General features: G+C 37.1%; 2 protein-coding genes across 35 annotated transcripts in view; one reads left to right on the top strand and one right to left on the bottom strand.

Annotated features, from left to right (window-relative positions):
* PCM1 (pericentriolar material 1) overlaps window positions 1-3545 on the top strand; it is an 89885-nt gene extending 86340 nt beyond the window's left edge. For 14 of the 32 annotated variants that reach the window (XM_032618266.1, XM_032618258.1, XM_032618265.1 and 11 more), the window contains one exon: window positions 1546-3545. In XM_032618266.1, coding sequence (XP_032474157.1) covers window positions 1546-1571 — 26 coding nt within the window. In that variant the 3' untranslated portion in view covers window positions 1572-3545. Of the gene's footprint in view, window positions 1-855; window positions 1519-1545 lie in introns of those variants that run through there. The other 18 variants (XM_032618257.1, XM_032618254.1, XM_032618253.1 and 15 more) reach the window with 2 other exon arrangements.
* A 16618-nt stretch (window positions 3546-20163) lies between these two features.
* ASAH1 (N-acylsphingosine amidohydrolase 1) overlaps window positions 20164-24309 on the bottom strand; it is a 46115-nt gene continuing 41969 nt past the window's right edge. For 2 of the 3 annotated variants that reach the window (XM_032618338.1, XM_032618341.1), the window contains 4 exons: window positions 22617-22748; window positions 22387-22510; window positions 21904-21960; window positions 20164-20725 (listed from right to left, as the gene is read on the bottom strand). In XM_032618338.1, the coding sequence (XP_032474229.1) occupies window positions 20636-20725; window positions 21904-21960; window positions 22387-22510; window positions 22617-22748 (403 nt within the window). In that variant the 3' untranslated portion in view covers window positions 20164-20635. The remainder of the gene's footprint in view (window positions 20726-21903; window positions 21961-22386; window positions 22511-22616; window positions 22749-24309) is intronic. The other variant, XM_032618340.1, reaches the window with a different exon arrangement.

Genomic DNA, 24309 nt, shown 5'->3' with positions numbered 1-24309 from the left:
GATACTGTCATTTTGTTTTGTTTTTTAAATGTGCTACTAGTACCTGGAATATCTAAGATAAACATTAGAAAGGAAGCGTAGTTCTATAAAAATTTGTTCAGCTGCCCAATTTATAAAATAGTATTATCAGATAATTTTTTTCTGTTTTTAGGGGTTTTTTGGGTTTTTTTTGCGGTACGTGGGCCTCTCACTGTTGTGGCCTCTCCCGCCGCGGAGCACAGGCTCCGGACACGCAGGCTCAGCGGCCATGGCTCACGGGCCCAGCCGCTCCGCGGCATGTGGGATCTTCCCGGATCGGGGCACGAACCCGTGTCCCCTGCATCGGCAGGCGGACTCCCAACCACTGCGCCAACAGGGAAGCCCCTGTTTTTAGTTTTAACAAAGTAATATATGCACATGGCTTAAGAAAGAAAGGTATAAAGCAGTTAGTGATGATTGGCAAGAGCCCGTTTCTTTTAATTATTGGTTTTCAGTTCTTTTGAAGGAGACCCTCTAGATCTCTGAATACTATTCTTATAATTTTTCTTAATTTTAAAAATTAGATAATTTTCCTATCTCCCAAATGGAAAGTATTTAGACCTACCTCTTCTTCTTTCATTGTTTATATTATTTTTGGTTTTCCTGTTACCTTTGTTCTTATAAATATATACATTTTCTAGTTCCATCAACTTTGGTCATTACCCAGCTACTTGCTCCTCCCCTTTTCCTTCTGCCTTCTCTGTTCAGTTTTACTCATATTCTTACGTTATTAACATTATTAAAGTAAACACACTTACATTCTGTTTTTGTAACTATAATAATTGAATCTTCTATAATTTCCTGAAGATGATTCTATATAAATATGGTTTGTTGCAGAGCCAAGTTATAGTCCCAGATTTCCTTCTTTATGGGTCTAATAGCACAACCCAAGGGCCACTCGGAGGAGCACATTTCTTGCATCAAGGTCAAAGATTTTCTTTTTGTTCATCAATTCATCAGCTGATTAAACTCATATAAGATTTTTTGTTTTTTTTAAGAAATAGGGTGAAGAGAAGTGCAAACCAAATGTCAAACCTTCAGTTAATTCCTCACTCTTCAGCCCATTTCTGCCTGTTAGGACTCAGTTGGTACCCTCTGCACTGCCGCCTGTCCTAGTGTGTCTAGGCTGCAGCTTCCTCCCCTCTTCTCTGTGCCTCCATCTCCTTTGAGCATCCTGGGAACTTGTTGTGGTTCGCCATCCTCTGTTCTCTCACAGCCACTCTTCTTCTGTTCTGGGTTTATTCATTTTTATACTTCTTTTCTTTTTTTTTTCTAGTGGGGCTTTCTTTTGGAGAGAGAGGAAGTATCTGCTTAGTCTGCCGTCTTAAAATGGAAACCCTTACCTGTGCCTTTTAAACTCTTGCTGTGTGTTACCAGGGAATTATTGTAGCAAACTAAGTTTCTTTTGTAATAACTTTATATTAGAAATGAAAGTTTTAATGGAAGAGAGCAGTATTAAACTAAATTCTATAAGGTCTTAACTTAGTAAGTAATTTATAAGGCATTAACTGTGATTCTGTTTTTCAGAAACAGTGGGAGCCCAAAGTACATGAGATGTCTTCAGAGGCTCATCTAACTCTCTTTACATAGTCAATGCATATATGGAAATGGCACTAAATAAACATCTGTTTTGATCTGTAAAAAATGTAAATTAGTTTGACACTGCATTTTTGGTAGGTGTGCTAATTTCTGCCCATGGCAGTTTAAAACATCAAAAACTGAATTCTGGACAGATTCAAGCCTTGATACACTGTGGGGTTTTTTTCTTTTTCTTTCTGTCATTTTTTTTGGTCTTGATTTTTTTTCCCCATTGTGATGTTTGGTAACGTTAAATTTAAAATGTAGTTTTAAATAAAGTTTGGACTTAACCTGTAAACTATCTTTTTTGGAAATTATGTTGAATTCTATACAGCAAGTCACTGTTCTGTATAATTAGGCTATTCAAAGAGCAATGGTCAAGAGTTAGAGAAATATACTATTTATTGTAAAGCCCAGCCTTTAGGCCAGGCTTCCAAATAATGCCAGTGTTGCTGCTATTGGGTCTCATGTTCTTTTAGATACTTGCATGTCTTATTCCTGTGCAAGAATAGGGCAGGTTATAAAGGTTTCCAGGTTATTGTAGAATATATATTAATATTCTATTCAAATTGGATGATAAGTTTAGAATACTTGTCCTTAGTACGTAGAACTTACATAATTATCTATTAGATAAATATTTTCTAGAATTTCAATTCATATCTGTGTTGCCTCAGTCTAAAAGTAAAAAAAAAAAAGTTTTCTATAATTAGTATTTCTGCACAGCCAAGTAAAGTAACATTGTGATTAATTTTAAAAGGAAAACCAAGATCTTTAAAGTAGAGATTAATAGAACTAAATTTATGTACCAGCACATTAAAGTTCTATATGCCTTCGGACAACCTTGCCTTTTGAGATGATAGTTTAGCCAAAGCATAGCAGTTGCTTCTGTATGCAGTGAGAGAGAAGCAGGTTCGCAGAGGAAGTTTTGAGTAACGAAAATCTACATGACCTCTTTGTCATGAAGTAAATCAGCTTCTAAAGGTGGTGTAGCTTTAGATCCCAAACTTGCCACATACCCAGTAAGGCTTCACATAGCCAGTTAACAATTAAGTCATCTTTACAGATTCCTTCTTGAATAAAATATGAAGAATTGTTCCAAATAGTCTTTTAAGTTTGTCAACAATTAACTGAAGTATCCCATAAGAAGAGAATTTGGTTGGTATTCCTTTGAAATTCTTGCCTGATACCTCAGTGTAAAAGTCCAGTCAGGGAGTATTAAATGAGGATTTCCCTATGAGGGCATTGACTGTATTGCTCCATAACTTAAATTATGGGAGACATATATCTCCAACTTTCTGAATTAGTAAAACTTATTCAGAAAACTGTCATCCCAGAAACAGGAATTCTTATTCAATTGGCTTGACTTCAGGGAAACTGAAACATAAGTTACATTATATGTATACTTAAGTTCTGTATTTGTTTTCTAGACTCTGTACAGAAACTTCATTTTGATACTCAAGCCAAGCCTTACATATTAAGACTGTCTGTCTCTCTCTCTGCATGCATTTTAAAGATCGATACAGTGGAAGCGTTGTACTTATACCTTAGTTATTACTGTAGTATCTGTGAACCGTATCAAACTTGCTTATTTGACTTATGTTATAGCTGTTGTAATATGGTCTGTTTTTTTCTATTATAGTAGATAATTTAGTTTTAAAATACCTAGGACTTGAGAGCAGATAACTTGTTTAATATGTTTTTCCCTGGTAACTGTTGCTAAAGGGTTAGGCATTGAATATTACTGTTTGTCTTCATTTTTAAGTTAAAAATTTGGTTAGAGATAAAAGAGGAAGAAAAGGTCAAAATGAGTGAGAGAGAAACCTCGCAGGTTGAAATAATGCCTAAAAGAGTGAGCTCGCCAGACTGTGCAGCAGGCACTCTTTGTATTTTGTAACATTCACTTTGGGTAAATGCTTTTTCACTGTTAATAAATGTATATCCTGCATACAGCCCTGAATTGCATTTTCATTTAAATTGACATACTCATTTACGCTTTAGAATTTATTCCAGAATTGTGGCTTATTTGACTATTTGAAATGTGTAAAAAAAAAAAAACCTCAATACAAACTACTATATATAAAATAGAAAAATAACAAGGTCCTACTGAATAGCACAGGGAACTATATTCAGTATCCTGTAATAAACCATAATGGAAAAGAATATGAAAAAGAATATATATATATGTATAACTGAATCACTTTGCTATACACCAGAAACTAAAACAACATTGTAAATCAACTATACTTCAGTTTTTAAAAAAATCAAGATATGAAAAATAATGACATATCAACCAACCAGAGAGAAGATTTATTAAACTTGAGACATTTTTCTTATAGTGGCCATGCGCTTCTATTTTTTAGTTATATCTGTCTTATATACTACATACAGAACATTCTCATATTTATTCAGAATTAGATTGGCATGTTTCTTGCTCAACTTTCTTCAATATAAAGAACTCATTCTTTATCTGTCAAAGAAATAATTCCCTCTGGATTTCACTTGTTTCAGTATACACGTGTCATTGCTCAGCCACCTTGCTTGGAAGAGCCAGCATTTTTTGTTCTTTCTGCACAATTCTAATTGTTACTTTAATGCTCACTGTCTCTACATGTCAAGTTTTTTCTTCATATTAAGTAGTGTCTCTGGCTGACCCACTTTCCATTAAGGAACAAGGAACAGAGGAAAATTCTATGCCTACAAATGACTGTGATTCATATATAAACAGAGTTTTAATTATCTTATCAGTTCATTTCATCTGCCCAGACTCAGAAATATCCACAACAGAATATCCTTTAGGCCAGCAATTTATAGAAAGCTATTGATTTGGTTATTTTGAAAACTAATCACAGCATAATGTTTCTGTATAACAGAGTTCTGTTCTCCCACCTACTTAATATATTTCTTGCATTATGACTTTTCCTACATGTAATTAGTTATCCCCCATATATAGGTCTAGCAAATCACATGTGATTAATTTAAAATAAATAATATAGTTATAAATATTAAGAATATTAATCAAATATTAATTAGAAATCTTCACCTTTAATGAACTGTATCCCCCAGAGTTATAGTTGCCTTTTTAAGGCCATTCTCTTAATCAAATGACGTCATGAAAAGGCTTTGAAAAATATAAAGTGCTATACCAGTTCACGGTAGTAGCACTCAGCATTGGTGTTCACCTCGCTTTCAGTGAGACTGTGTCTGTGTACATTTAGTGTCTCCATTGCTCCATCTCCTGTTGCCTCACAGTTGATACTCAGTATCTTCCTAGAAGGGGCACAGGCATGGGTTACTCTTATCAAATGAAGTAGTGTTCATGGAAATGCTTTGATGACAGGTACTACATATAAATGTAAGGTATCGTGTGTATTCATGTTGGAGAAAAGAAAAGGTCCAGGAAAAGGACTAAGACTAAGATTCTCCTCAAACTTACACAACTCAGTAGTGAGCTTTTTTGCCTACTTTTCAGTGTTCTGACAGAGTTTTAAAAACTAGACTTACATATTAAGAACCCATAATTGCTTCCATGTGTTCTTTGGCTAACAAACATTTTTTTCTGACATGTCCTGGCTGTATACTTCTTTTGTAGTTCTTCCCTCTTTAGGTAAAGAGGCAAAGTCTAAAGAGCCTTCCATGGATTTTAGAGGTGCAGTTTTCCCACAGTGTCACTTCCACCATTCTAGTTATCCTTCTTCTATTTAGTTTTATTTACTCTTCTTTCCATTTCCTCACTCTCTTAGTATCCCCAAGTCCCCCAAAAATGTTTAAGACATAGGTAGAGTAATGGAGTTTATGCTACAAAGTTAGTATTTCCAATAGCTTTTTAGACTTTGTTCTTTAGTGAAGTGTATTTGGTTTACAGTATTATATCATTTTCAAGTGTACAACATAGTGATTCAATATTTTTATAGATTATACTCCATTTAAGGTTATTATAAAATATTGGCTATATTCCTTGTGCTGTACAATATATCCTTGTAGCTTATTTATTTCATACATAGTAGTTTGTACCTCTTTATTCCCTACCCCTGACTTTCCCCTCCCCCTTTCCCTGTCCCCTCTGGTAACCATTAGGTTGTTCTGTATAGCTATGAGACTGTTTCTGTTTTGTTATATTCATTTGTCTGTTTTATATTTTAGATTCCATGTATAAGTGATAACATTCAGTATTTGTCGTTGTCTGACTTATTTCACTAGGCGTAAGTGAACCCCAGGTTCGTCCATGTTGTTGCAGATGGCAAAATTTCATTCTTTTTTTATGGCTGAGTGTAATATTCCATCTTGTGTGTGGGGGTGTGTATGTATATATACCACATTTTCTTTATCCATTTATCTATTGATGAACACTTAGGGTGTCTCCGTATCTTGGCAATTGTAAATAATGCTGCAGTGAACATTGATGTGCATGTATCTTTTTGAATTAGTGTTTTTGTTTTCTTTCGATATGTACCAAGAAGTGGAATTGCTGGTTCATATGTCGTTCCATTTTTAGTTTTTTGAGGAATTTCCTTACTATTTTCCATAGTGGCTGCACCAATTATTCCCACCAACAGTGCACAAGGCTTCCCTTCTCTCCACACACTCAACAGCACTAAAAGACAATAGCCGTTCTGACAGGTGTGAGGTGATGCCGTTCTGACAGGTGTGAGGTGTTGTCTCATTGTGGTTTAGATTTGCATTTCCCTGATGATTAATGATGTTGAGCATCTTTTCATGTGCCTGTTGGCCATCTGTATGTCTTCTTTGGAAAAATGTCTATTCAGGTCCTCTGCCCATTTTTTAATCGGGTTGTTTTTTATGTTGAGTTGTATGAGTTCTTTGTATGTTTTGGATATTAACCCCTTATCAGATAAATCATTTGCAAGTATCCTCTCCCATTCAGTAGGCAGCCTTTTTGCTTTGTTGATAATTTCCTTCGCTGTGCAAAAACTTTTTAGTTTGATGTACTTCCATTTGTTTATTTTTGCTTTTGTTTCCCTTGCTTGAGGAGATACATCCCCCCCCCCAAAAAAAATCTTTTTGGAGACTGATGTCAAAGAGTGTACAGCCTGTGTTTTCTTCTAGGAGTTTTATGGTTTGTGGTCTTATAAACCATTTTCAGTTTATTTTTGTATATGGCATGAAAAAATGTTCTAATTTCATTCTTTTACATGTACCTGTCCAGTTTTCCCAGCACCACTTATTGAAGAGACTGTCTTTTCCCCATTATATATTCTTGCCTCCTTTGTCATAGATTAATTGATCATAAGTGCATGGGTTTATTTCTGGACTCTCTATTCATTGATCTATGTGTCTGTTTTTGTGCCAGTACCCAATGCTTTTGGTTACTGTAGCTTTGTAGTATAGTCTGAAGTCAGAGAGTGTGATACCTCCAGCTTTGTTCTTTTTTTCTTAAGATTGCTTTGGCTATTTTAAATAGCTTTTTGGATTATAATTTTCAAGTTTATTTGGATTATGTCACATATGATTGCCTTTTTCTCCTCCCTATCTATCTTTATATTCCACCACCACCAATTGTCAAGTTTAGGTTATACAGGTGTTTAATAGGTTAATTTCTATAATGCTTGTTATCCGTCATTGAATTCTATTATATTTGAGTATAATTTCTGATAATAGCTAGAAAAACAAGGTATATTTCAAGATGTAAATATTTTCTAACCAAAGAGATACATAAATATTCCATTTCTTGTTTCATGTGATTTTGAAACTTATTCTCTGATTGTGTCAGTGATTAGTCTTAGAATTTCATGTAGAAAATCTCTGTACCTTCCAAGGGATTGTCAGGACTTAAAAGCTCAGCTTCATATAACATTGTATAGTTCAACTTTTTTCTTCTATCAGTATTAGCAGTCATTTTAATACATTGGAGTCCTATGTTCTTTAGCTTAAAATTCTTTCACAGACAATATTTGGACAAGTATTATAAAGCAATAAAGAGATAGTATTACTATGACTTTTGGAAACATGATGCACAAAAACATACTGATGTTTTTAGCCCTCTCTATTCCTCATTTTTCTGTCTGCAAAATGAATTATCCTGGATCCAAGGATGCTCTTAGTATTTACATTTTATCAAATGGTAACTGTTTACATCTTTCAAAGGAAGATTTTTTTTTTCTAATTTATTTTATTTTTTGGGCTGCGTTGGGTCTTCTTTGCTTTGCATGGGCTTTCTCTAGTTGCGGCAAGCAGGGGCTACTCTTCATTGTGGTGCACTTGCTTCTCATTGCGGTGGCTCCTCTTGTTGCGGAGCACAGGCTTTAGGTGTGTGGGCTTCAGTAGTTGTGGCACGTGGCCTCAGTAGTTGTGGCTCAGGGGCTCTAGAGCGCAGACTTAGTAGTTGTGGCCCACGGGCTTATTTTGCTCCGCGGCATGTGGGATCTTCCTGGACCAGGGCTTGAACCCGTGTCCCCTGCATTGGCAGGTGGATTCTTAACCATTGCACCACCAGAGAAGTCTCTCAAAGGAAGATTTATGAAAATAAATAAAAATGGAAATTAATAAGCAATTGTACAAATAATTCAGGGTTTATTAAAATCACAGTGAACAAGACAGTGTTGAAAACTTATAGTTTATTTTATAAGAAAATTGAGATTAAATTACAAGGATCCATGTGATCCCAGCTTTTGTCAGTCATTTCATGATTTGTGACGCTCTGGCCCCTTCCCTTGGCATGGTGGCACAGCCTGAAAAAAATGTATACTTTCTTGTTGTTACTTAATAGAGATCTTCTTGGGCATGTTCCCCGAAACAAACTCCACAGGATGGGAGAAAGGTGCTACTACAGAGTAACAATTTTTCTTCCTACTCCCTCTAGGCTTTGTAAAACCAAAGTCAGATGTTATATAGCTCCATCCCCAACCTTAAATGTAAACAACCAAATGATGTTTTAAATTAAAACCTTCCATCTTTGACATTCTAGAATTTCTGTATGGTGAGATTTATGAAATTCATATGGAAGTACAAAGAAGTTCTTAATAATAAATGTAGGTATTCCCTAAGACTTAATCTTTAGATCTCTCAATTATACTTTGTAAAACCTTGGTGATCTCATCTAACCTCATAACTTGAAATATTTATAACCTGCCTGCTTCCAAGTTTATATGTCAGTACAACCTCCCTCCCCTCTCAAAGTCTAAGTTCTTTTGAATGTCTAGTAGGTTTTCTGAACTTGATGTGTCCAAAACTGAGTTCTTGATTGTTCCAAATCTAATTTTTCTGCGGTTTTCCCATCTAATAAATGGCACTTCCATCCTTCTACTTTCTCAAGACAGAAACCCTGAAATTATCTGTAGCTCTTCTCCCACATCCAAATAGTCAGCTCTACCTTTAAAATGTAACCAGAATCTAATAATTCTCACTACCTCTTCTACTACCCTCTTTATTCAAGCCACCCTTATCTCTTGACTGGATTATTATGGTAGTTTCTTAATGCCCCTATCTCTTCCCTTCCTTGGCTTTCTATAACTGAATCTCATCACAGTAGCCAGAGTGATTCTGTTCAGATGTCAGTAGCTTTCTATTTCACTCCAGTTAAGAGCAAAATAGTCTTTACAAGACTCCATGGGACCGGTTCTCTACCTCTACCTCATTTCTTATTTTCCCCATTATTCACTCAGCTTCAGTCACACTGACTTTTTGCTGTTTCTCGAACATGATGGGGATCCTCCCACTGCTGGACCGTTGCATTTGCTGTTCCCTCAACCTAGAATGCTTTTCCCAGATATCTTTATGGCACACATTTAGTGAGATCTATGTGTGTCCAACTTAAAATTACAACCTCCACGAATCATTCTTATTCCCTTGCCACGTTTTATTTCTTTGCCTATTACTTATCAACACTGTATTACTAACTTGTCTTATTGTCTGTTTCCTCTTTACCCCCTAATTGAAGGGTAAGCTCTATAAGGGCAGGAATTTTTCTCTGCATTGTCCACTGCAATATAACTAACCTTTAGAGCAGTTCTTGGCATATAGAAGGTGTTCACTGTCTATGAGTAAATGATTAAATTCTTTTAGTACTCCAAAGAGAGGTTTAAGTTCTTACATTTTACTAAGTAGGATTGGCTATCTCATTTAATTATGACAGATTCTCTCCACTTCAACAGTTTTGAAAAGAACAGTGTAATACTCCTATAGTAGTGTATTTCAGACGGAAGAGTTCCAGCTGAAGAAAATGCAAATATATACCTAGTTATTCTTTTTCAAATCTGCTAATAGGTAAGTCATACGCATTGATTGATATGATCAAAATGAATATGGCATTATTTAAAATGCAGTGAATTCAGTGATGTGATATGACAGCAGATTTTAATCACTGGAAAGCCTTTCAGAAAGACCAGGTTTTTACTCAAATTTAAAAGTATCTACTAAAGGTTTGTGAGAAGAGGATTCTCCCCCTGCCCCCCATTTTTCTACTAAATGGTCCATGAAAATTGGTACCGTAGTTTGGCAATATGCACCGAAGTTTTTCATGATATGTATATCCTTTGACAGAGCAATTCAATTTCTAGAGATGTATCCTAAAGATAAACAACTTACTAAGTTGTAAGAATTCTTTTTATATTCTGGATACTAGTCCTTTGTCTTATATATTTATTATAAATATTTCCTCCCAGTCTGTGGTTTGCATTTTCATTTTTCTCTTTCAAAGAAGCTGTTAATTATGTTACGTCATTTTTTTTAATGCTTGGTACTTTGTGTCCTAAGAAATAATTTGCCTATGCCTAAGTCATTGAGGTTTTTTTTCCTATTTTCTTCTAGACGTTTTATAGTTTTAGCTTTTACACGTAGGTATATCCTCCATTTTGAGTAATTTTTTTGTATGATGTGAGGTAAGGATCAGATTTATTTTCCTCCCATATAGAAATCCAGCCTGCACCATTTGTTGAAAAGACTATCCTTCTTTATTAAATTATCTTGTCACCTTCACGGAAATCAGTTGGCCATGTGCGTGTGGATCTGTATGTGGAATCTCTTTCCCACTCATTTATATGTGTAGTCTTACATCCATGTCGTTACTGTAGCTATATAGAAAGTCTTGAAAATAGGCAACATAAGACCTCTAAATTTGTTCTTTCTCAAGAACTTTTGACTATTCTATGTCCATAATCTTGCATTTACAGTTTTAGAACTGTCTTCTTAGTTCTCACAAACAAAGAAGCTGCTGGGATTTTTATTGGAATTAACATTGAATAAATAGATCAATTTGAGGAAATAAAAATGTAAACAGTATTGTTTTCCAATCCATGAACCGTGTATAGCTTTCCATTCATTTAGGTTGTCTTTTGGCTCTATACAGAAATTTGGTTTGATAGTATTTGTCAACTTTGCAGTGTAACTACCTGTCTACAACATTTACTACTTGTGTAATAGCTCACCTGTTATTTGCAGGACTTTGGCTATCCGCAGTATTCTTGCATTGCTGATTTCATTGTCACCGATCTGTGAAAAGGGAAGTGGCTAGGTTGATTCTTTGAAATTGTTGTTCTAGAAAAGAGGTATTTGTTAAATCACCACCACTGTTTACTGCCTGGTGGCTAAATTAATCTCCCTGTGGGAGACAAAACAACTTAATGTTAACTCTTCTTCAGAGCAGGTGGATTCCACTCTACCTACCTCTCCAAATAGAAAGCCAAACATCCCTAGTGTTCAGTAAATATTGTCACTGAGGATCCAAGATGTGGGAAGAACAAAGGATAGGGCCAACCTTATCGATAGTTTCTAACCTTAAAGGAAAATGGAACCTTGCTTGCACTGGCATCTTCCTATTATTGCAGGGAGTGGCCGAGTAGGGCAAAGAAGGAAGAGCAGTATGAGTGTGAGCCTCTCTTGTCTGTGGGGAATATGCTGATCAAATAGGAGGTCAGAGAACAAGTACAGTGTCATCACAGTATTAGACCACAAACATCACGTTATGTTTTTTCAGCAAAAACAAGGCCGTTTTCTATTTGCTATTTTGCAGAGTTAATTTCTTCATTTTTTTGGTGGGGGCGTGGGTGCAGTGGGGAGTATACTTATATACATCTTGCACCAACTCTTGTGACATTGTGTGTATTGACAGCAAGGTTTAAATGAGACGTCAGTGATTGGTCAAGCCCTTTGAAGGCCATCTCTGCCAAGTAAGAATATTGTTTGTATGAAAAACACCATGAATTCAGCAAAGCATCAGACCCATCAAGGAAAATTATACCGAGAAGTTTGGGTAGAGGAGATTAATTTGAAGTCTTTGTGACCTATACAATTACCGAAGGTGTTTAGTATTACAATAGATGCCAGTACCTCTGACTGTTGTTTTTCACTGAAATGTTTTAAAATCCACATCTGTCACCATAAAACATCATGTCAAATTTATTTCTCTATCCTTATCATTACCCTTCCCTAGCACTTTAAATACAATTAAAAGGAAAGGATAAAGAAAAGAAAGCATACGTGTGGGTACTGTTCAGTACACTCTGCATCCTTCATTGTTCTGAGAACTTTTTTTTTTAATTGACATGTAGTTGATCTACAATATTGTGTTAGTTTCAGGTGCACAGCAAAGTGACTCAGTTATATGTGTATATTTTTCAGATTTTTCATTATAGGTTATTACAAGATACTGAACATAGTTCTCTGTGCTATGCAGTAAATCCTTGTTGCTCATTTATTTTATATATAGTAGTTTGTTAATCCCATACTCATTTATCCCTCCCCCCATCTTCCCCTTTGGTAACCATAGTTTGTTTTCTGTCTGTGAGTCTGTTTCTGTTTTGTATATAGATTCATTTGTATTATTTTTTTAGATTCTACATGTAAGTGATAAAATATTTGTCTTTCTCTGACTTACTTCACTTACTATGATATTCTCTAGTCCATCCATGTTGCAGCAGATGGCAGTATTTCATTTTTAAGGCTGAGTAACATTCCATAGTGTGTGTGTGTACATCTTAAACCAGTCATCTATTGATGAGCATTCGGGTTGTTTCCATGTCTTGGCTATTGTAAGTAGTGCCGCTATGAACATTGGGTTGCATGTAGCTTTCAAATGAGAGTTTTCCTCTTTTCTGGATTTAAGCCCAGGAGTGGGACTGCTGGGTCATATGGTAGCTCTATTTTTAGTTTTTTAAGGAACCTCCATACTGTTCCCCATAGTGGCTGCACCAATTTACATTCCCGCCAACAGTCCAGGAGGGTTCCCTTTATCTCCACACCCTCTCCAGAATTTATTATTTGTAGGCTTTTTGATAATGGTCATTCTGACCAGTGTGAGGTGTTACCTCATTGTAGCTTTGATTTGCACTTCTCTAATAATTAGCGATGTTTGCATCTTTTCATGTGCCCCTGTTGGCCATCTATATGTCTTCGGAGAAACGTGTATTTAGGTTCTTCTACCCATTTTATTTTTTGGATATTGAGTTGTATGAGCTGTTTGTGTATTTTGGAAATTAAGCCCTTGTTGGTCACATCATTTGCAAATATTTTCTCCCAGTCCATAGGTTGTCTTTTTGTTTTACGGTTTCCTTTGCTGTGCAAAAGCTTTTATGTTTGATTAGGTCCCATTTGTTTATTTTTGGTTTTACTTTTTTTGCCTTGGGAACGGATCTGAGAAAATATTGCTACTATTTATGTCTGGGAGTGTTTTGCCTATGTTCTCTTCTAGGAGTTTTATGGTGTAATGTCTTATATTTAGGTCTTTAAACCATTTTGAGTTTATTTATTTCTATATATTGTGTGAGGGAGTGTTCTAATTTCACTGTCCAGCTTTCCCAACACTAGGTGCCGAAGAGACCGTCTTTTCTCCATTGTACATTCATGCCTCTTTTGTTGAAGATTAATTGGCTGTAGGTGTGTGGGTTTATTTTTGAGCCTTTTTTTTTTTAACCCAGTGCTGGCTCTTCCTGAGGAGAGCTAATAGGCTTTTTTTCAGAGCACAAAAATGCATGTAACAATCTGTACAGAGACAAGAGAATTCTGTCCTCTTCTAAATAGCGCCCAAGTCTGGCTTCAAGCTCTAGGATCACTAACTCTAGCAGCCCTTGCCTGAGGCAGTGATCGAATAAATCCTCTTTGATGTTAACCTCCTCCTCCTGTGACACAGTAGTCACCAGAGAGGGAGTGTGTGGCAAGGAGGGGAAGCTGAGGAAGGAAATGGGAGGGAGGATTCTTTGTTTAATGTCTTTAATGTCTACAGAGACAGAGACCTTGCCTTTTCTTTGTTTGCTCAACATGGTATCCCCAGTACCTAGCAGCCACCCATGTTGTTGAATGTGCTCCCAGGTATATTTTTAACAACCTTATTTGAGTGATTATTGTGAACTCTATACAATTTGCTAAGTTTTTACATAGGTATACACCCGTGATACCCTTACCACAGTCAAGATATAAACGTATCCATCATCCCCCAAAGCTTCCTGAGGCCTCTTGGGAATCCTTCCGTCTCACCTCTGCCCTGCTTCACCTCATCTCCAGGTAACCACTGATTTGCTGTCACTATTGATTAGCTTGCATTTTCTAGAAATATATATAAAAGCAGCTGTACAGCGTATGTCTTTGGCTTTCTTTACTCAGCATATTATTTTGAGATTCATGTTGTAGCATGTATCCATAGTTCATTCCTTTGAATTGCTGAACAATGTTACATTGTATGGACATACTGAAACTGCTAGGTGGTGTTTCGGGGGGCTCCGAGGAGCTCTGGTTCTTTATGTCTCAGTGAAGAATTCAGCGAAGGCAAAGTGATACGTAAGAAGTGACTTACTAGAATAGGACGCTTGTGAGGCTTACAGGCAGGCGGGCAAGAGGGTGCCACGCTCTGAGAACTTAGTGGGCTACGGCTTTATAATCAAAGGAAAAGTAGGGAGAGAGAAAAGACCTCCTCCTTCCTCACTCCCGAGTAGACGTCAGGCTTCCGTCATCAGCTCCTCCTCCACGTTTCGGGGGGAGTCTTCCTGTCCCTGCCTGGTCAAGCCAAGCAAAAAGATAGTAACATGTACTTAAATACGGCAGATCATCTTAGGTTTTGGTATAATGTCACCTTTTCCTCATATCTTGTTTTCAGTGTGCGCAGAAAAGCATGTGCTAGGCATCATTTAACTTACTGAGCTCACTATATGGTGGATGGATGTGGGGCTCTTGCTACCATTGTTTTATTGTTTGGGGGCATGTCTCATGCTTCTGTTGCATGGTTTTGTTGCTAAGCAACCCTGCTTTCTTAAGTGATCATTAACTTACAGGGGTCTCCCATACTTTTTTCTTTACTTACAGACCCTAGTGGGATTCACTCTTTAATTACCTAATTTGTCCCTTTACTCTGTCCCTATCAATAACACCATTGTTTATCCGTTAATCTGTTGATGCACACTGGATTGTTTCTGGTTTGGATTTCCCAGTGTAGCCGTACCATTTTTCATGACTCCTCCATTACACACTGAGGCTTCCACTTCACTTGCTCCACGTCCCAGCCAACACTTGGTATTATCAGTCTTTGTAATTTTTAGACGTTCTAATACATGTGTAGTGGCATCTCATTATGGTTTGACTTGCGCATCCCTAATAACTAATGATCTGGAACATCTCATGTACACACTTGCCATCCATATGTTGTCTTTGAAGTGTCTTCAGATATTGTGCCTATTTTTAAAATTGGGTTGTTGAATTTCTTATTTTTGAGCTGTAAGAGTTGTTTATATATTCTAAAGTCCTTTATTAGATCAGTGATCTGCAAATCTTTCCTGAGCCTTTTTATTCTTTTTTCAGTGCCTATTAAAGAAGTTCTCAGTTTTGATGGAAGCTGATTTACTATTTTCTCTTATGCATCATGCATGTAGTATCATATCTAAGAAATTTTTCCATAACCCAAGGTCACATAGATTTTTCTTGTTTTCTCCTAGAGGTTTTATAGCTTTAGATTTTTACATGTAGGTCACTGATTATCATTTTGAATTAATTTTTGTATACGGAGATATGGATCAATGTTCCTTTATTTTCTGATTAGTATCCACTTGTTCCAGTTCCATTTGTTAGAAATACTATCCCTTTTCTACTGAATCGCACGTGCACCTACTGAATGAATGTTCGCGCGGTTCATTTCCTTGTCGAGCTGCAGGAAGTAAGAAGGATATAGAAAAGGGAGCCAGACCTGTTTGTACTTAGGATAAAATGTAATCATGACAAAAGCAGTACCTTGAAAGCCTTCCAAGCAGAGCACCACTTAAGTATTGCCTTTATGAATAAGGCCAAGGGTCACTCCAGCCTGGTTCTATCCATCTCTGGGCAGACACTGTGGAAGGACGGAAGAGAATCTTTTTCTTGTTCCAGTGCTGGATAAGTTGTTGTCCCCACAGGCTTCTGGAATTCAGTGACTCAGTAGCCAGAAGGGTTGAATGTTACGTAAGTTGGTATTTCCAGAATGACTTGATTTATGAAATGGTAATTGTAGAGCCCTGGATACACCACTCAGTGTTGAACTTGTTGACTTCAATGTGAAGTGCTTCAGTTACAAGCTGTTGATTCTGTCTAGGTGGAAAATACTGTCTTGGAACACAGGGCCAAGAGTCACAATTCCTAGATTTCTTCCCACCCTTTCAGATCAGATTTTCCAGGCTTAGAGGGTCCTCCATCGGGTTTTCCTTCTCCTTTTTTTCAGTTGCCCTGACACAGGCACCTGTTGTCAGTACTCATAGCGGACCCTTTGCCAAATTGGAGTTGTAGCCCACCTGACCCCATCTCCCCAGGAATGTCTTTACAGGATGCCCCAGGGATTCTTTGAAAATGAATCTGGCAGTGGAAATAGAGTAACTGTACTCACCCTTACAAATGTGTTCACCAATGTCATTTGACAACAATTACTGTCTTGGGAAAAGGCGTTCTCCCCACTGTTGGTGGAAGTGTATAAAGATTCCAACATTCTGGCAGGCGCTTCGGTAGTAGCATACAAAGCAAGTGTGCACCTAAACACATCTTTACTATCTGCTCTGTAAACCTTCACGTACTCGAAATATGTTCACTGTAGCATTACTTACAGTTGCAAAACCATGAAAAACTAAATGTCCACAAAATGTATTTTAGAATCCTACAAAGCATTTTAAAAGTATGATGAAAATTGATAGTGACATGGAAGGAGATTAATACTGCTAAACGAAAAACAAAAATAAGCATAGGACATAGCACAGAGTATGTGTGAGGGGTTACCTCCCAGGAGAGGAGTGGAATTAGAGAGAGTGAAATAAAGAGACTTTTGTTTCTTTTCATTAAAAAAATTTTTTTAACCAAAAGGAATAAATTACTATACTGTTTGTATATTCAAAAAAATATTAAAATAACCTAGCCCACTGGCTTCTGTACAGAAGCCATCAAGTAGCTTAGAGGTGTAACTGATAAAAAGTAGGTCTGACACAAATTTAATGTGGTATTCTCTGCACACAGACAAAATCCTTTATTTTACTATACCTAGTATAGTAGGTATAAACCCACACACCTATACCTAGGTTACATAACTTTATTAATAAAATTTTAAAATTACTGTTAAGTAAACCTTGTGGCAGTATCTAAAGCAGAACATGAAAAAACATTCCTTCTAAATCAACGTCATCAATGTCACTTGATAAAAAAAATTGCACCTTCCTGTTTTTCTACGCTAAACTCTAAAATATTAACTCTAAAATACTGCTGCTCAGTGCTAAAAGTTTTAAATTTGTTTTAATTTGAAGGGCAAAAAAGTTGCTCTATAGGAAAACTAATGGAATTGTCAAAAATAAAATTATAAAAAATTCTTCAGTACAAGTTACACTTCTGTTTTCTAACTAACTTGGCAAAGCTGCAACTGGTTATTTAAAAATTTATTTCAAAGTATTTTACACAAAATGATACACCAAAGGATAATCGCTTTGATTAAAATTCTAATAAACGACTTGAAAATTTTATTAGCTCTTCTCTGTATTTTTAGTGCTGAATGTGTCACTGTTTTAAGTAGCTTAGTTGAACAAAGAAAAAAGTTAAAAGCACTTGTACTCAACGCTTGAAATCTGGGATCTAGCTGGATAGCCTATCATCAATTCTATGGTTTTAAAAAAAGAAAAAAAAATAGGAGCTATATAATCTCTTCTCCTAAATAAGAACTTAATGATTTTTTAAAAATCCATCATATTAGCTCTTGGCATATTGAGAGCTTAAGGAGATGACAGAAAAATATTTTCAATATCAGATTATTTTGGCCATGGCAGATTTTCAACGTGAAAATGATTTGAAAAATATAAATTTTTACCTGGCTTCTAAGACAACGGTATTGTTCGGTACATACTGATTTGTTATAGATTCCCTTATTCCATCTAGCAACTGTAAATTAACAGGATAAAATACATAATACTGAAAATCTATTTTCTACAGTCAAGACGATAAACTTAATTCTCTACTGATAATGACAGGGCAAGCCAGTCATTAGGTGTTAGGTACACAAGGAAATATTTATTTTCAGTAACTAAGATGGAAAGTCTTACTTATTCCATTTGGCGATAATGGTTCATTGTACCTGAGTATGTGAAGAACAGAAACTGTTATTAACATCAAGTTTTTTCTCCTTGGTCATTGCTCCTGGGGGTAATGAGATTTCACTCACCCACACATACATGGGCATGCATGGTCTTGCAAGTTGACGTGTTAGAATACCCATCTCTTATCATATTTTGAAATAATGCTCTCACCCCAGTCTCATATCTGTATGTGGGAGTTGAAATTGTTTAGCCCAGTGGGCTACTATAGAGCATGACTGGAATTGATTATGTTTTCCTGAGACTGAAATAGGGTTGGCATTGAACTCAGGTGCTACATGTTTTCAAAATTAAACAAATTTACTGTCAGTGTGTAAGATATACATATGTATTATACAGATATTATCTCTGTATAAAAATAACGTCCACTTCCAACTGACAGGCTATCTGGAGGCATCTGCGCTGGCTGCCCATGACTGCTTTAACAATGCACATGCTTTCTGCAAATTAGTGTGTCGTCATTATTTTGAAATACTTTTAAGAAAACTTTTGATTAGATTCACCCATGCATGTTTGTGAATAAAGAAAACTATGACGGTTCTGACGTCTCCAACAGCACCTGGCGGTCGGCTGCTACCTAACTGCCTCCTAACCTGAGATGCAGTTTAAATCTGGATTCATAAAGCTAGAAGAAAACCCTGGAGAAAACTGGGGTTAAACCCTCACTTGACAAAGGCAGACCTGAGGGTGTAGGAAGGCTTGGTGGCTTGTCCCAGGGCACGCAGCTGCAATGAAAGGCCTCCGGGTTCACTTTCCACCCAGAGCTCTGTGATGATGCTTTCCAACCTTTTCGCATGCCATGGCGCACACAGAAAATGACAATGTTTTAAGACACACTGAGGTAAACTGGAGGGGACAAGGGACTTTATGAAAAATTCATGACATTTTCTATTAAAAAGTTATGAAACGTGTACATTAAAAAAGATTTTTTAAAAAATTAATCGAATCTTGTATTCAACACAAATCCTCTTGTAATTCTCCTTGCTTCACTAAGATAATACTAGCATCACTGCAGTCACACCACCTGTCGGGGAGAAGCTGCCTCTGGACACACACACACTCGGTTGGTAGCACTGAGTTACGGTTAGTCATGTAAGACTGTGACCGTTTAGTCTTAAGTTGAATAACCCATTTCCATAACCCTTGTAATGTTAATTCAAATATTATATTCAGCTCGGATTTCTCCATAACCCCACCCTCAAACCAACACGTGAGGTACACACTCAGCCCACATGACTGCTGACTGACATTTCTTCCAATGACTGTTTACTGAATGTCACGAATACAGCTGACATTATACAGAAATGGAGTAGCTACAGTCTTGCCCAACTGTCATACATTTCAAAACTGAAGGTCTGAAAGGTTAACAAGTCCTATCAGCACTTATAGATTTCTGAAAAACATTTTTAGTAACTATACTTAGTTAAAAAAAATACATACTGATCAGAAGGAAAAACTAAAAATCCATTTATTTATGTTTTCTTTTGCGGTACGCGGGCCTCTCACTGTTGTGGCCTCTCCCGCTGCGGAGCACAGGCTCCGGACGCGCAGGCCCAGCGGCCATGGCTCACGGGCCCAGCCGCTCCGCGGCATGTGAGATCTTCCCGGACCAGGGCACGAACCCGGTGTCCCCTGCATCGGCAGGCGGACTCTCTCAACCACTGCGCCACCAGGGAAGCCCTAAAAATCTATTTATTAAATGAATGATACTTAGGAGAGTTTAACAGTTCACCTCCCATTTTCCACTAGTCTTTGACCTGCTTATTTACTATTGATTCATAGAACCCGGGATTGTTTTTGAAATTTATTTAATAACTTCCTGGGTTTAGTGGGTGGTAGGTTAATTATGAAAAAGCAAACACTTCAATGCTGAGTATAAAAGACTGCCTTACATACCGGTTACTTCAAGAACCCCAGAAAATACTTCTATTCAGAGTCAAAAGCCCATGTGCTGCCCATGAAGAGAAACATACAGCTGAATGCCTGTCTCATCCCCCTCCAATCAAAATTAGTGAAATACACTGCTGTCACAGACAGCAAAAACAATGGTATATTAAGTTTAATAGTAAGAGCCAGGAAGAAAAGACAAAAACATACAAATATGTAGATAAAAGTGAAAAACTGAATAATGTGGGCTATTTAACTATTACACAGATGTACAGGAGTCTGTGCTCACAGAGAATCTTGCTTTATTCCATGGGGGTGAGTGGGTCCCGCAACAGTTTTAATTGCCCATCCTCATCCCCAAATGAATCAGACTGAAATGAACCACAGTAAATTCTGGATGATTGTTGTACTTCACTAAAAGGAGTTATTGGCATATAAGAAAAATCAACCATTACGGCAAAAATAGCCTGTGAATTGTAAACATACCAAGCAGGACAAGCTCACACCTCAAAGAGAGCCCGTCCTCAATCTCAGTCTTCTGAAGATCAGACGGCTGTCCTTCTCAGCCCCGTGTGAGCTCCCATCTTGATGTCATACAGGGTGCATCCTATAGGCCAGGAGTGTGCTCACCAACCTATACAGGGGTCTGGGCAGTCCCGCAGGTATGTTTCAAATTGACCTTTGGTAACGTCTATCAAGGCTGTGTATACCGTCAGCTGAAAGAAAAGTTATTTTTACTTTGAGGATGTTTTCAATTCTAAGATGACCTGCCTCATATTAGCATTTCTTGTGGAATTGCTTATGAAGTTTCTTAACATTAAATAATTAATATATAATATATATGTGAAAAGATACAAAATAAGTATCATATAATATAAAGATCCAAAAAATTAATAAGTCAATAACAACTAAAATAGGTCATGATATAAACAGGCGTGGGAGAGAATCTTCAGTTCTTTACAAGGTCTTAATTCTGAGCAGTATACTGCTTCACCACCAAAGCTTTCAGACTCACTTAACCCTCCTCAATGAATAATTTACAAAGACGAATGGTGTACTATGGAGTATAAACAGTTTAGCTTTGGCTATCCTTATTCTGAAAGCATTGCTCACGCAGTGAGGGAAACTCTGCAGACATGCAGAAGGCACACACCCAGCTCACACAGAATGTGTAAGTAACCCAACCGTGGGCTCACACGAAGATGGTGTGGGCAAAATGAGAAGTATGGCGGGGTCAGTGGGCATAAGGAAGGCTTCCCTCAGGGCCAGGTTCTCAGTCACATGCTAATGAACAGGACAGTTTGTTCTGGCAGAGGTGACGGAGGCACACTGATTTTAGGGAGGGTTTAGGAAAAGGACCAAGGAAAAGAAGAGAAGGAACAAATGGGGAAAATCAGAGGAATCAGAAATACACAAGAAGGGGCTACTGGCTACTGGCAAATTGTATGATTAGGACACTTTTGCATATTTTAGCTATAGAGTAGGGATAAGATAAAAGGATGTAATAACGTTTAAGAGAAACCCTAATCCACTAAGAAAGCAAGCTGTCTGAAAAGATACTTCAGACTTTGTCAAGTATCAGGTGCAGCATACAACATTCGGTTCCCCACAGACAGAGAAGTCAAGACTGACATGCTAGACTCAGTCCAAATGCCATGTAAGAAAAGCTGGAAATAACACTCTGACCAAACTGCATTATCAAGCTGCAGTGACCAACTTCTTTGTCACATTCCAAGAGTTATGGCTTTGGTCACAAAAACATTTTAAAAAGCAGCCTTAAGCTGAACATGACTTGGGATTCTAGCTCTGATTAATCCAAGACAACAGGGAAAGATAAAACATGGGATCAAATTCTTTTCCTAAAAGCAAATTAATTAATTATTTTAAAAAATACCTTGTTGAGGACAGGTTTTGTTGACAGGACATCGTATATGGTTGCAAATGAGATATTCTAAAACACAAAAATAGTTGTTTTCAGTACATTAAATACAGATGTTGGCAGCCTTATCCACACAAGTGGGTCATCAGACCAAGACATTCTTCAATCAACCTCCCCCCTCCTCCATAAAAGAATTTCCCTTGGGGTCACTGTTACAGGTGATGATTCTAATATATCACATTTTCTTTCTTTTCCTCCCCTCTTGAATTCTTGCCATTCAACTCCACAGAGTGGTGTCCAGCATTAACTAAGAAACGAAAAAGTACGGCAAAATTTTGCTCTTTACATTAAAAACAAAACAGAAACTCAGTTGGGACTGTCCAGAGACAATGACTAATGGGAGGTTTATAAATTCTTCACAGGCCAATGAAAAATGCCAGAATGGACATAACCTTTAATAGTCACCATTTCTTTCTGTATATGACACTGTGAACGTACCTCTTGGGTTGTCTGGTTTAGACACATCTTGGCAGGTGTTCTGCGATTATCAAGGAAGAAGGGATTTTTCCAACGGTCATAATTTGTTTGCACCACATACCATATACCCTGCTTGGGGTCGAGTCTAGATACAAAAACAGAGATTCCTCCTAGGTTTCATGCCTTAAACCTGTACACACGTCAGTCCATGCTTTACTGTCTGCTTATTTTGCTTTAACAAATGTACTTACTCATATATATCCAAAGACTGTTCTCTGTCTCGTGTAATCACACAACCCTCCCCAGACTTGTTGCCTCCCAGGATAAAGTATGCTGGGGCCAATACTTTGGTGTTGGTCAATATAGTCTTGGCTTCTTCATAACTATACAGAAACATTTGAAACAAAGGAAACATTTTTAGTCGACTTGGAATGGGAATTTTTTAGCTGTGGAAACTAAAGGGAAACAAATATCTGAGGAACACCTTTTTTAAAAAAGGATAGTGAACAATGGCTCAGGAAGAGACAATCGCTGACTCCTATGTGGTGAAACACTGAGATCTGAAATGTTCCCTCTAACCTGAAGGACAAAAAAAACGGTCTCAAGAGATCACCTTTCACTCAACAATAGAACTAGGAAAAATAATATATAAAAAAAAATACATATATATATATATATATATATATATATATATATAAAATAGGTGGTAACAAAGCACCAAGCTGATCTCCCTGTGCTATGCAGCTGCTTCCCACTAGCTATCTGTTTTACATTTGGTAGTGTATATATGTCCATGCCACTCTCTCACTTTGTCCCAGCTTCCCCCTCCCCCTCCCTGTATCCTCAGGTACATTCTCTATGTCTGCGTCTTTATTGCTGCCCTGCCCCTAGGTTTGTCAGCACCATTTTAAAAAAAATTTAGATTCCATATATATACGTTAGCATATGGTATTTATTATTCTCTTTCTGACTTACTTCACTCTGTATGACAGACCCTAGATCCATCCACCTCACTACAAATAACTTCGTTTCTTTTTATGGCTGAGTAATATTCCATTGTATATATGTGCCACATCTTCTTTATCCATTCATCTCTTGATGGACACTTAAGTTGCTTCCAAGTCCTGGCTATTGTAAATAGTGCTGCAATGAACACTGTGGTACATGACTCTTTGAATTACGGTTTTCTCAGGGTATATGCCCAGTGGTATTGCTGGGTCATATGGCAGTTCTATTTTTAGTTTTTTAAGGAACCTCCATACTGTTCCCCATAGTGGCTGCACCAATTTACATTCCCACCAACAGTGGAGGGTTCCCACTTTTCTCCACACCCTCTCCAGTATTTTAATGTTTGTAGATTTTTTGATGATGGCCATTCTGACTGGTGTGAGGTGATACCTCATTGTAGTTTTGATTTGCATTTCTCTAATGATTAGTGACGTTGAGCATCCTTTCATGTGTTTGTTGGCAATCTGTGTATCTTCTTTGGAGAAATGTCTATTTAGGTCTTCTGCCCATTTTTGGATTGGTTTGTTTGTTTTTTTGTTATTGAGCTGTATGAGCTGCTTGTAAATTTTGGAAATTAACCCTTTGTCCGTTGATTCGTTTGCAAATATTTTCTCCCATTCTGAGGGTTGTCTTTTCATCTTGTTTATGGTTTCCTTTGCTGTGTAAAAGCTTTGAAGTTTCATTAGGTCCCATTTGTTTATTTTTGTTTTTATTTCCATTTCTCTAGGAGATGGGTCAAAAAGGATTTTGCTGTGATTTATGTCACAGAGTGTTCTGCCTATGTTTTCCTTGAAGAGTTTTATAGTGTCTGGCCTTACGTTTAGGTCTATAACCCATTTTGAGTTTATTTTTGTGTATGGTGTTAGGAAGTGTTCTACTTTCATTCTTTTATATGTAGCTGTCCAGTTTTCCCAGCACCACTTACTGAAGAGGCTA

The sequence above is a fragment of the Phocoena sinus genome, chromosome 21 (genome assembly GCF_008692025.1).
Source record: "Phocoena sinus isolate mPhoSin1 chromosome 21, mPhoSin1.pri, whole genome shotgun sequence".
Classification (NCBI taxonomy): Eukaryota; Metazoa; Chordata; class Mammalia; order Artiodactyla; family Phocoenidae; genus Phocoena; species Phocoena sinus.
The sequence above is the reverse complement of the archived record's forward strand: the minus strand, read 5'-3'. Positions and strand labels throughout refer to the sequence as shown.